Genomic DNA, 12,731 nt, shown 5'->3' with positions numbered 1-12,731 from the left:
AACATTCATGATCACACCTCCAGTTTCAAGCTTCATAATCATTACTGACTGTATTTTAATGAATGATTCTTGATTCCAGTTTTTAATGTCGCCGACTCCTGGGGCTTTAATTGTACAAATTTGTCCTTATTTTACATTTGTCTGAAATTGAAGGCTTCTCATATGATTTTAATTACATCTTTGCCTGAAGAAGGGGCCTGAGTTGTTTAGAAAGCTTGCATATTGTAATCTTTTTAAGTAGCCAATAAAAGGGGTCATTTTGCTTGACTTTTCACTACGTATGATTTTAATTAATTTATCAATCAAACTCTTGTAAAACAGCTTTTGTTGTGCATTATCTATTTTGTTACTGCTTAACACCTGCGCACAAATCCGGAATTGACTAGACTGGCATTACTTGTATTCAGTTAAAGTAACTGACCATCTACATTACATTCGCCAACACACCATTCAGTGTGCAATACAGTATATGATGTGCTGGATGTGTTTTCAATGCGTTCACAAACCAAACTAACAGTACAAATGTCACCTTTTGTAGAGGTTTATTTAGTGGGCTGTTTTGAATGCATCACTTTAACTGCATATCTGTGGTGTGTTTCTGATAACTCAGTGTCTGTTGTTGTATTACCAGGGTCAGACTTACTTTGTGTATCAGAGCAGTGAAACCCTAAGTACTTTTTATTTTGGTATTAACAAATTGGAGAGCAGCTAATGTCATTGTTGATGTATGCAAGTGAAACGGCAATTTAGAGCAAGTAAATATCAAGACAAGTTTCAAACTAACTGTAGTTGTTATGCAGTTTCCTCTCATGTTCCACAGTCCCATATGAGCAATTCTGGATGCATGCAGCAGTTTTGCAAAAGTCTTGCATCGTCATATCTGGATAAAAGCTGCAATAGCAAAAGCCTGTGTGTGTGTGTTTTGTTTCCAATCAGTTGCAGAAATTCCCATGTCTTGACGTGACACTTGCTGGTTTTCTGTTTTAAAGTTAATTCAGTGCACTTTCCCTGTTTGTCATTTTGATGTGTAGTTTTACTTGCACTTTTCTCCCACACCTTCCTAAGTAGCTTGTGTATTTGTAGTGTGTTACAATGTGCTCATCAATGTGGTGCAGACTTTCACTCGTTACCACCAATACTGCTAGGCTAACTGCATTACGATTTTGATATCAACCTGGTATCAAAGTATTGGTTCTTGTGACATCTCTAATATGCACGTTGTGGTTTCATGTTGGCTTTAATTTTTATTCAGGAATGGCATTTTACCTTCCAAGTGTATTCTGTTCATAGTGCTAGTTCAAGATGTGTTTTAAACAGCTGCTTCCTAAGATGAAATCTTCACAAAAATATGTTACTAACAATACAGTGGAACCTCGGGTCACGACCATAATTCGTTCCAAAACTCTGGTCATAATCCGATTTGGTTGTGACCCGAAATAATTTTCCCCCATAGGATCCCCTCTCTCTCTCTCTCTCTCTCTCTCTCTCTCTCTCTCTCTCTCTGTCTCGGCAGCATGTGAGCCTGCTCTCTCTCGGCAGCACGCGAGCCTGCTCTCTCTCTCGGCAGCACGCGAGCCTGCTCTCTCTCTCGGCACCGTGCTCTCTGTTTGCACCGTGTTTGTTTATTTAGTTAATTATTAAAACTGGCCTTTCTGATGGGAGCCACTATACCACAGGAGGAAGGTGGGTTGAGAGGAGGTTACAGTTTTGAGGGAGAGTCCCTCGGCGTGATGCACTGAGAACAATGTACTGTACAGTACAGGGACAGAACGTGCGGAAATCATCGGCGCATACGAACCGGAAGGGAAACTGGCTTGTTCGTCAACCGAGTGTGTGGTCGTGAACAGATGCAAAAGTTTGGCAAACTTTTTGGTCATAAGATTTGTACGTGTTCCGAGACGTTCATAAAGTGTATTTGTGTAGCAGTTTGTACACTGTGAGCACCCAAAGTGAAGAGCGCTGAAGGTGAGCAGAGACTAACCACGTAAACGTGAGTATCGACTCTTTGGCTTTAAGGATAAAATATCTAAAAGGAACGCTGAATTTGGTCCTGGGGTCTATGTTTGAAAAAGGGGGTCTTCAAATTATGTGTCTATAATCGTGGTGGAGCTCACCACAGAGAAGTTGGGTTCCTGTGTAGCGTAGGAGAGCAGATGGGGTGTGATATATTTTAAACAGGTAAGGTTAGATTATGGAGGAGGGAGGAAAACTAGTAAAGCTGAATTCTATGGAATATTCTAGAAAATCCATAAAGACTGTATGAAGTGGGCGGTGTGCATACCTGGCAACCGAAGCATTGGGCTGTAAAGTGGAGGTTAAGTGTTCCCGTGCCCACCCCCAATTTCAGTGTCTGACCGAGATTGTATTCACGACAGCAAAGATGGATTTAAAATGACAAGGGTGTAGGATCAGCTCCACACTTTTAGTTTTAGTGTCGGCGAGTCATTGAACCTGGCAGGGCAGAAAAGGTTGGAGGGCCATTTGAGAAGAGAGCTGTAGGAGGAGTACTCGTGATAGCGGGGACTGGGAGGACTAATGTGTGTGTGTGTGTGTGCCCGTAAAGCTGATGTAAAGGGCACAGTTTCAGTATTTGACTCTGTTTATTCGTACAGCATTTTATAATGGATGCTCACAAATGAGAAAGCGTCAAGTGAATAGTAAAAACATCTCTCTAAAGTGGCGTCTTTGAGTATCGATTACTGAAGACCACCGTGCCACGCCACACTGCCATGGCTAACTCGGAGAGATTATTATTGAAAAAAGTTATTGAAAGTGGCATTCATTTAGGAATCTTAGTAGAAAATGGAGGTCTTCAGTTGTCTTAGGTTTTTTTTTTTTTTTTTTAAACATAGAAAGAATGAATGAATTATGGCAGGAAAGGTCCACCGATGTTTACTTCGATTCTGTTGGCCGCTTTGAGTAAATAAATGTGAATATAAGAGTGGCCGTGTAAAGGTCCGTCAACAACTCTGCTTCCATTCTTAAATGTTCTTCTAAAATATGTAAATACAGTTTGGGTGGTGGAAAAAGTGGCATTAATCTAACCTGACTTGGGGTCTCTCGCTAACCTCGCACGTTTTACTAATACAGACTTTTGACAGTTGTGCGTAATGACAAATATCAAGCACCATAATGACTGGCCTGGTAAGGCTTCACCCCATTCAAGCCAGTATTTCGTAGCTGGCAGCCATGACACTCTCGAGTCTGTGCGCACAGGTCTCTCTCTTTATCAAGTTTGCACATTTAGACCCCCCCTTCTTCTTCTCCTCCTCATCCTCATCCTCTGTCCAGTGTCGTGGTGCCTTTCTCAAGTTCAGCTACAAACTCTCAGTTGGATTGAGCTCTGGACTGTGACTGTGACTCTGACTCTACCTTGGGGTTGTTGTCTTGCTGAAAAGCACATCTTTTTCCCCCAAAGGCGCAGGTTTCATGCACACCTCATCGGGTTTTCCTGCAAGATATCTCCATATTTTGTTGCATTCAATGTTCCCTCACAAGCCTTCCTCAGCCTACTGCTGCCGTCCACCACGCTTCACAGTGGGAATGGTGTGTTTTTGATAATGTGGGGTCCAAAATGGTGTTTAGTCTGATGGCCAAATTGCTCGATTTTATCTCATCACATCCATAGAACCGTTTTCCACCTGACGTCAGAGTCTCCATTTTGCCGTGGTGTTGGCCTGTGTGTTTTCTCTCTTTGTCAGTTTCCCTTAAAACCACAACTTGTCTGCCCAGCCTCTCTTGTCTGATCCACTGTAGCTCATCACTCCTTCTGAGGACTCTGAGTGGCCTTCCTTACTCGGGGTGGTCTTGCACCATCACTCAGTTTCTGTTGACGGCCTGCTCGACTCAGATTTACAGCTCTGTCGTGCTGCTCCTCCTGTTTCTGAATGGTTGATTTATGTGAATATTCAGTGACTCCGGTGTTATCTTGTCTCCAATGTCCTAACTTGTGCTCTTCACAGAGTTGCTCATTTTGCCTTCATTGTGTTGGTCAGTCCACCATACTGGCTCACCACGAGCTGGACCTTACACATTCAGGTGCATTTAGATGACCCCAGCGAGCTGATCATTGACCAAGTTATGGGATGTCTGAAACTAGTGGCCTGTCCAGTGATGATTTAGTGGTGTTGTATTAAAGTGAGTGAATACTTGTGTAATCATTTTTTGGTATGTTTTATATTTGTTATAAATTTAGACCACCTTGAAGAGATCTGTTTTCATTTTGACATTAAAGAGTATCTTTCTGTTGCTCGGTATCAAATAAGCCATAATAAATCCACCATGATTACAAGTTAAATGGAAAGATTACTGGCGGGGGGTGAATACTTTTTACGGGCCCTGTAATGGAGTTCATGAGCACAGAAACGCACAATACGACGTCCCTGGCCAGTCTTCATGTTGTGGATGTGCCTTCAAAGTCACAGCCATCTCTTCATCACATTATCTGTTCTAATGCGGTTGGTAAGATAGTGGATTACAAACATTTGACTGGTTTCGCTTCCACTTCATGCCCACCGCTGGTAGGATAGACTGCGGCCCCCTGTGAATTTGTTGGAGTCGGAAAAGGGGATGATCGGATGGATGCCACCTGATTGGATGATCTTCCATAAAATATTAAGGTGCACAGACCGTAAAACAATGCAGCAATAGTTTGCTCAGTTTTGTTCTTATTTAACTTATTAAATGCTCATTAAAAGGATACTCCACCTAAAATTTGTTACTTCCCATAAGTGATTTGTAGCAGTGGCTGTTATACTAAGGTTGTTATAATATTAAGAATTGTGTCACTGTATCCGTTTTAGATCTCTTTAAATGTATTTTTCATTCTTTTTCTGTATAACATGCCATGAAGAGCTGAGCCAGCTTTAGCACAGGGTGTCAACTTTCAGAAGTGCTGGGATAGGCAAAGCATAAAGATAGACAAGAACAGCTGTTGTCAGCCCTAAAAGGCCTAAGTGTTGTATGATCTGACTGTCTGCTGCTTAGCCTAAGTTTGTCTACCTTGTTTGGCATTGTACTGGGGGATGTGGTCGTGTGGACACAATATAAAGAATGCTGGAACCTTGCCAAGCTTTGAAGACCTGCGGCAGTGGAAGCTATAGACTCCAAGGCCACCTCCGTTGTGACAGAAAACAGCCATTTCTACACGACCGAATCCCCGTGGTTAAAAATGAAATGTGACTGGTCTTCCCTGTCATTTTAAAGCAACGTAAGCCGCATTAAACAAGCTAAGTATATTCTGTCTTTTCTGTGACTTTGTCGCCTATCGAAAAGAGGGATATAGCCGTTATAATTTATACTTATTTAAATAAAGGTTTATTAAAACGCCGCAATATAAAAGAACATATTTCCACGGAGCTAACACTCCCATCGGAAACAGTGGCCTAGAAAAAATATTTAATCTGAACGTAACAAACTCTTTGGAGACCAACACTGGGCCACAGTGAGCTTCCAATGGGCATCCAATCAGCTTTTGTATTGAAGACCCACCTCCTATCCTCATTCATTGGTCAGCAGTCCTGTCTTCATTTCCAAAGCCCATTCCCATGTGGACATGTGTCTTCTATGTGCACTTCTCTGATTATTTTATTTTGTTTTACCAGAAGTACTAATTTTAATGATGTTTTAGTAAAAAAAAGTATGCGTTTAGCCTGTTGTTAGCAAACGGCTGGATGAGTTGACGTGTATATCATGTGACACAAGCAACGTCAGGTTTTTTTAATGGATTTTTGATACCATTTGCTGTAGTCCAGCATTGGTCACCTTAGACTCCCATCAAAAACTTAGTTTTCTCCATTCTGCATGAAATATGAGTGTAAAATGTGTTCTTGGCCTTCAATACAAACAACACAGGGTAAGTAACAGATAAGATCTCATTTTTGGGTGGAGTGTTCCTTTATTAGAGTAAGTAATCTCTCAGTATGTTAAGAGGTGAAGTGGAGAAGCTGACTGACCATTTAATCTTTCTGAACCTTTAGGGTGGGCATGTGTGGCAGTGCCAGGGCTGGCCTATTCCCAGTCCCATTGGAGAGTGCCCACTACTATTCCTCTTCATCTCTACTCACCTTCTACACCTGGGCTTCTCGTTGGCTCTTCCTCTTGCTGGATTATCTTCAGCTCCCTCAGTGACATGTAGCTTTCTTCCCCGATGCCATCCTGGCAGATGTCATTGAGCCGGTCCCTGATGCGGTCACTCAGATGCAGATAGTCCCGTCGCAGCTCGCTGAGCTCGGCCTGCAGGAAGTCCCTCTCCCTCTCCAATGCCTTGGCGTGGGCCCGCATCTTGTTGTGCTCCTCACTGAGGGTACGGCTGGCACTGTCCAGCTGCTGCTTTTCCTGAATGGTCTCCTGCAACTCTTCCCTGAGGTGTCTCTTGTCATCCTTGAGGTTGTCCACCAACCTACATAAGGCTTCACGCTCCTTGCCCAGGTCTGTGATTCTCCTTTCGGCCCCCTGCTGCGCTGTGCCCATCTGCTTAATGGTTTGCTCCATGCCCTCTCGAGTGGCGCGTGTCTCTTTCTGCAGCTTTTCCAGCTGCTGGCTCAAAGCGTCTCGGCTGATGATACATTCTTCAAATTTCTCCATCAGCTTCCTATTTTCGTTTGACAAGTCCATGACTCTGGTCACAAACTCTTCCTTTTCCGAGTCCTTGACGGATAGAAGGTCCCGGGCCTTTTGGGTTTCCAGGTTAGCATTCTGCAACTTCTGCTTTAGATCAGTGATGGTATCCTGCTGACTGGACACCAGCTCCTCCAGTCTGTGCTTCTCTTCGATGTTCCTGTACTGGTCTTGCTTGATGTGCCTCAGCTCTTCTCTGAAGGATTCCACAGTCCTCAGTGCTGCCTCTCGCTCCACATGTGCCTGCTGTCGAGCCTCCAGGAGATGCTGCTTCTCGGCCAGGCTCTTCTGCTCCTGCTCCTCTGCTGACCTCACGTGCTTTTTGAGACTGCTGTATTTCTCCAGGAGCCCTTTCAGTTCTCGGCTCAGGGCCTTATTCTCCGTTTCTCTTTGCTGCAGCTTGCCCTCTGCGATCCGGGACACCTTCTCAAGCTCAGCCACGACCTTAGCATTTCCATCTCTCTCTTGGCTCAATGTTTCCATCAGCGCTCTGACCTGTGCTTCCTTGGACCGCACCTGTTCTTCCAAGTGACTGTCCAGACTTCTATGCATGGTGTTCACAAGATTTGCTTCCTCCACATGCATTTTCTCATTGTCCATCTTCCTTAAGGCAGCCTCCTTCTCCTCCAGCTGTCGCCTTAACTCCTGGTTGTCTTCAGTCAGGCGTGTGAGGCAAGCGGCCATGTTGGCACAGGCCTCCTCCGCTTTGCTGTGCAGCTGCCGATTCCAAGAGACTTCACACTCCCTCTCTTGCTGCAGCTGGACCAGTGTTTTGTTAAGCCGCTGGTTCTCTGCCTGGAGGCTGGCGATCAGGGTCTTGACAGTGGAGTCCTCCTGACCTTTCAGTTGCCCCTGAAGCTTCTCCTGGGCCTCTTCCAGGGCCTGCAGACCTTGCTGAAGCCTGTCAACCTGAGTTTCCAGATCCAAACTTCTGCCTGATGGCTGTTCCATTTTCCTCTGCCCACATTTGGTTATTAGTGTCCCTGAAGGTCCTTTGTGACTTTTGGCATCCAAGGAAGCTGCACGTTCCAGACGGTTGTTTGGGCAACAGGGACCTCGCTCCATCCTCTGGGACATTTCTAGTTCTTCTTTCAGCCTTTCTGCCCCATTGCCAATCCTCTCCAGGGCGTCCCACAGTTCATCGCCACAATCGCCTGCCCCTGCGGACGCATCTATGCAGGACTTCAGGGGAGACGACGAGGAGACTGCTCTAGTGCTGCATACATTGGAGTGGGAAGAAGCCATCATTGGGCTTCTACGTAATTCAGTTAACTGCCTTCCCACCACCCCTTCTGTTATGCTTTGGTCAAGAACACTGGGCCAAGCTAGCACAGGATCTCCTTTCACTCTACAGGGACATGCCGAGGATGCTGGGCCTTCGTTATCTCGGATTTGCCCGGCACACCTCCTGGTGGCCAACTCGCCAAGTGCCTGGGAGAGCTTGCTGGACTCTGCTGAAGCCATCTCGCTTGGAAAGCAGACCTGAAAAGAAACAGCGGGACACGTCTTAGGCATAAATGTGAAGTGCAAAGCCGCTCTGCCCACTGCCCTTCACCATGAACCCGAGGGCTGATTTGTCCTCTAAACTTTAGAAGCTAATAGCCTAAAAGCAACCATTGACATTCAATAACTGGACAAGACCACAATACTAGGGGTAGTTCTTACTGGTCCAAGACTTGGGTGGCAGTAGGAAGGGATTTAGAGACGAGATGGGATAGTTGGTGGGATTGTCTGGGTTGACTAGTGGCAAATCCGCTCTGCTGACTGACTTTAACTTTGAACCTGGAGGCTGATTTTGACTGTGAGTGAAGGAGCAGCCATTAACATGCAATAAGGAGGACAACATACGGCGGGGCTGGGAGAGAGACAAGTGTTTGATCCCCTGCTGCATTTACACGTTTTAAAGAACAGTCTAATATGAAATACTTTTATGGTACTTTCAATTTAATGAGGAGAGACAGATTCACTGGTCTGCAAAAAATATTCTGAGCAGCTCTCTATTAAGTTTTTTACACTGATTTCATATATGAAATTGGAATTAAGCTAGCACATCAGGCTTTTGAAATACACATCATTGACGTTTTGACACTTTTGAATGTCAATATAATAAATCAACATGATATCTGGAGTTTGAACTCTGTCCCACCAAAATTGTTTTGATGTGCTTATTCTGAAAACAAACCAGAAGACGATACCAGAGACGCGTTAAAGCATATTTATGTCAATTTACCCCAATATAAAAGTGAGATCAGTGTGCCCAAAAACGTTGGATGCACTCGCTTTTGCACTTGTACTGCACATCTGTCTCTCTTTGCAAGAACCAACAGTAGTCACCCATCATGCTCGGAGTGAATTTTCCCTGATATCAGTTTTCCATTACCTTTGTATCTTGATGAAATCTTTCCCCATGCTTATCGGTGACATCACTTAGATTTGGTGGAAAAAAGTTGAGATGAGAATGTAAAAAAATGCGTCTTCAGTGAGATTCTGGCTCCCGTAAGCTGATACACTTCTTAAAATGCTGAAATGCATTGCCGTTTCTGTCCATCGTCTTGACAAATTTAGGTAACTAACTAACTAACTAACTAACTAATTTAACGATTAAAATGTCCTGAAATGCAATGTTATGTTTAACAGTAAAACCGACTACCTGCTGCACCGTCATGTCTGTGTCATTATGCTTTACAGCAGAGGTGGGCAAAGTCAGTCCTGGAGGGCCGCAGTGGCTGCAGGTTTTTGCTTCAATCCAATTGCTTAATAAGAAGCTCTTACTGCTCAAGTAACACTTCTGCTTCATTTTATTTGTCTCGCTCGTCAGGATTTCGAACCCTTATTGCTTATTTTAGTCTTAAACAGCCTATTCTTGGTTTTTAATTGCTCCTTATTAGCAATAAGATGCAAATGACAAAAGAGACCAGCATTTCTCCATTTCGCTTGTTTCCATTCATACCCATGTGTATTTATCGTGCACTATTGGGTTTAATTAAATAATTGGAAGGAAAGTGAAGAGAAAAAAGTGAAGGACTGAGAATAACTCGTCAGTTTTAGAATTCAAATCATTTGGATGATATCCTTAGAAAGGAAAAATAAGTGTAGGATATGAGAATGAATTGACATGGCAGAGTTAAAGCACAAACAAGCTATGAAATTGAATGAGTGACAAGGATTGGTTTTTAATTAAGCAACTGGGTTGGAACAAAAACCTGCAGCCGCTGCGGCCCTCCAGGACTGACTTTGCCCACCCCTGCTTTAGAGGCATATAAGACCTGGTAATCAGTAACAAATATTTTTTCTGCTAATTAAAAATTAATAATTTTTAAATACAATTAATAATAACAAGGTAAACAACTCACAGCTGTTAGTAACATGTGCCAAATTCTTTTATCTCAGTGGTATCCCTGGTGGATTTACTGGCATTTATCAAAATGGTTATCCGCCTTTACTGTCCAGTCACCCTAGTTGTCCAAGACCTGGAACATCATAACTAAAAAACGGGATGCGCTAAACGGTTTTCAGATTTGGAGTCAGCAAGTGAAACCTGTTAAAGTAAAGATGAAAGACTCCCAGTAGCAAAATGCTTGTTGACCAGTTTTATCAACTAAAAATCCAGGAAAAAACACATTGCATAAAAGTAATAAATTGATTTGCATGTTATTGAGAGAAATAAGGATTTGATCCCCTACAACCCAGCCAGAATTCTGGCTCCCACAGATTGACTGTGTTTCTTGTAGTTGGTTACCAAGTTTGCACACATCTCAGGAGGGATTTTGGCTCACTGCTCTTTACAGAAACTTGCTAAATCTTTTAGGTTTCTTGGCTCCCACTTGGCAACTCAGCTCCCTCCACAGATTTTCAATAAGATTGAGGTCTGGAGACTGGCTAGGCCACTCCATGACCTTAATTTGCTTCTTCTTTAGTCACTCCTTTGGCAGTATATTTTGGGTCACTGTCATGCTGGAAGAACATCCATGACCCATCTTCAGTGTTCTGGCTGACAGAAGGAGGTTCTCATCCAAGATTTTTCGGTACGTGGCCCCGTCCATTGGCCACTCAATGCGGTGAAGCCGGCCTGTAACCTTAGCAGAAAAACAGCCTCAAAGCATAATGTTTCCACCTCCGTGCTTGACTGTGGGGATTTAGTGTTCTTTGGGTCATACTCGGCATTTCTCTTCCTCCAAATACGGCAGGTCAAATTGATGCCAAAGGGCTCAATTTTGGTTTCATCCTTCTCTGAATCATTTAAATGTTCACTGGCAAACTTGAGACGGGCCTGTACATGTGCCTTCTTGAGCACAGGGACCTTGCAGGCGCTGCAAGATTTCAGTCCATTATGGCGTAGTGCGTTACCAATGGTGTTCTTGGTGACTATGGTCCCAGTTGCCTTCATATCATTAACAAGCTCCTCCCATGTAGTTCTGAGCTGATCCCTCACCTTTCTCATGATCATCCTCCCCCCATGAGGCAAGATCTTGCATGGAGCTCCAGACTGAGGGCAAATGATGGTCATTTTATATTTCTTCAATTTCCGAATAATCGCACCAACAGTTGTCACCTTCTCACCAAGCTTCTTGCTGGTGGTCTTGTAGCCATTCCAACCTTTGTCCCTGACATCCTTTGACACTTCTTTGGTGTGACCCATGGTAGTGGAGAGGATGGAATGGAAGAAACTGATTCTGTGGACAGGTGGGCTTTATACACATAATGAGTTGAGATCAGGAGAATCTGGAATCGACTGATTGATTGCAGTCTGTGTGCCATGTGGGCACAGAGCCAATCTGTGGGAGCTAGAATTCTGGTTGGGTTGTAGGGGATCAAATCCTTATTTCACTCAATGACCTTCAAATCAATTTATAACTTTTATGTAATGTGTTTTTTGTCTCCATTAAAATGAAACTTCCATAATAATTAGGGGCTGTTTGTTTCTTTGTAAGTGAGCAAACTTAACAGATTCAGCAGGGGATCAAATACTTATTTTTCCCCCACTGCAAGGAGAAGTTCTCAGCAGTCCAGGACTTGGGGGGTGGGGGTTACGGAGGAGGAGTCATAGGGGATTTATAGACTTGGGATGGCAGTCAGTGGGATGTCTGGGTTGGCTAGTGGCAAATCCCCTGTGCCAGCTGTCCTCCTCCATGAACCTGGTGGGTGATTTATCCACTGAATTTTTAGAAGCTAACAGACTGTGAGTGAAGGAGCAACCATTAACATGCAAAAACTGGACAGGACCACAACAATAGAAGTGCTCAGTGGTCCATCACTTGGGGCTGGGGGGCGGAAGTAGGGGATTTATAGACTCAATGTGACAGTCCTAGTGTGGTTGGTGTTTGCTAGAGGCTGTCCACAGTGTCCTGGCTTATTCAGTTTGGAAATACATTTAAATATACTGTAACTTACAGTTGTAACATTCTGAAGAGCTTTCTTCTTCAGCATATCAAAAATCTGCAGCTGAAACTGAAGACCCTAAAGACAGAAAGGAGAGACTTCAGTTAGAGTGAATGCTGCTGTTATGGAGTAGCCAATCGTCGGTTTGGCGTAAAGAACGGCCCATTCGAGAGACTCCATCCACCTGGACGTCAGACGCCGCTCACGCATCAGTCCTAAAATCTGCCCCACGACAGACGGACATGATTTTTATTATTATGGAGAGTATTAAGTTTTCTAAATTTTAAGGAAGGGTGTATTTGTTTTTACATCCTGACTTTACTCGTGCTCACTGTTTTATAGTACTAGGGTGTTGTACCGTGTCAGCCATTATGAATGTAGTGATTACAATATGGAAGGAAGCCTTCAAGGCAACTTGGGCCCCTTCTTCAGACCAGACCTACATCATCTTCATACAGATGTATGAAGAAGGGCCCTGAGTTGCCTTGAAAGCTTCCATATTGTAATCTTTTTAGTTAACCAATACAAAGTATCATTTTGCTTGACTTCTCACCATTTTTAATAATTTATTTAGTTCATTTGCTATTCTAAATAAATACTGCTTTGCTTTAAAATGTCTATACTTTGTCTGTAGACCTTGAGTGACTGAAGTAATGGAAGTAGATACAGGGCACTTGGTGTCGAAGGGTTTTGAAGGCTGAGGGGAGATGTCACCAATAGAGGACACCATGGTG

At 43.6% G+C, this 12,731-nt stretch overlaps 1 protein-coding gene across 4 annotated transcripts in view; it reads right to left on the bottom strand.

Moving 5' to 3' along the window:
- si:ch211-250c4.5 (myosin-10) overlaps positions 1-12,731 on the bottom strand; it is a 52,524-nt gene that overhangs the window by 4,751 nt on the left and 35,042 nt on the right. For 3 of the 4 annotated variants that reach the window (XM_039737556.1, XM_039737563.1, XM_039737549.1), the window contains exons 4-5: positions 12,010-12,075; positions 6,066-8,100 (exon numbers count right to left, since the gene is read on the bottom strand). In XM_039737556.1, coding sequence (XP_039593490.1) covers positions 6,066-8,100; positions 12,010-12,075 — 2,101 coding nt within the window. The remainder of the gene's footprint in view (positions 1-6,065; positions 8,101-12,009; positions 12,076-12,731) is intronic. The other variant, XM_039737567.1, reaches the window with a different exon arrangement.

Source organism: Polypterus senegalus, chromosome 1 (genome assembly GCF_016835505.1).
Source record: "Polypterus senegalus isolate Bchr_013 chromosome 1, ASM1683550v1, whole genome shotgun sequence".
Taxonomy (NCBI): domain Eukaryota; kingdom Metazoa; phylum Chordata; class Cladistia; order Polypteriformes; family Polypteridae; genus Polypterus; species Polypterus senegalus.
The sequence above is the reverse complement of the archived record's forward strand: the minus strand, read 5'-3'. Positions and strand labels throughout refer to the sequence as shown.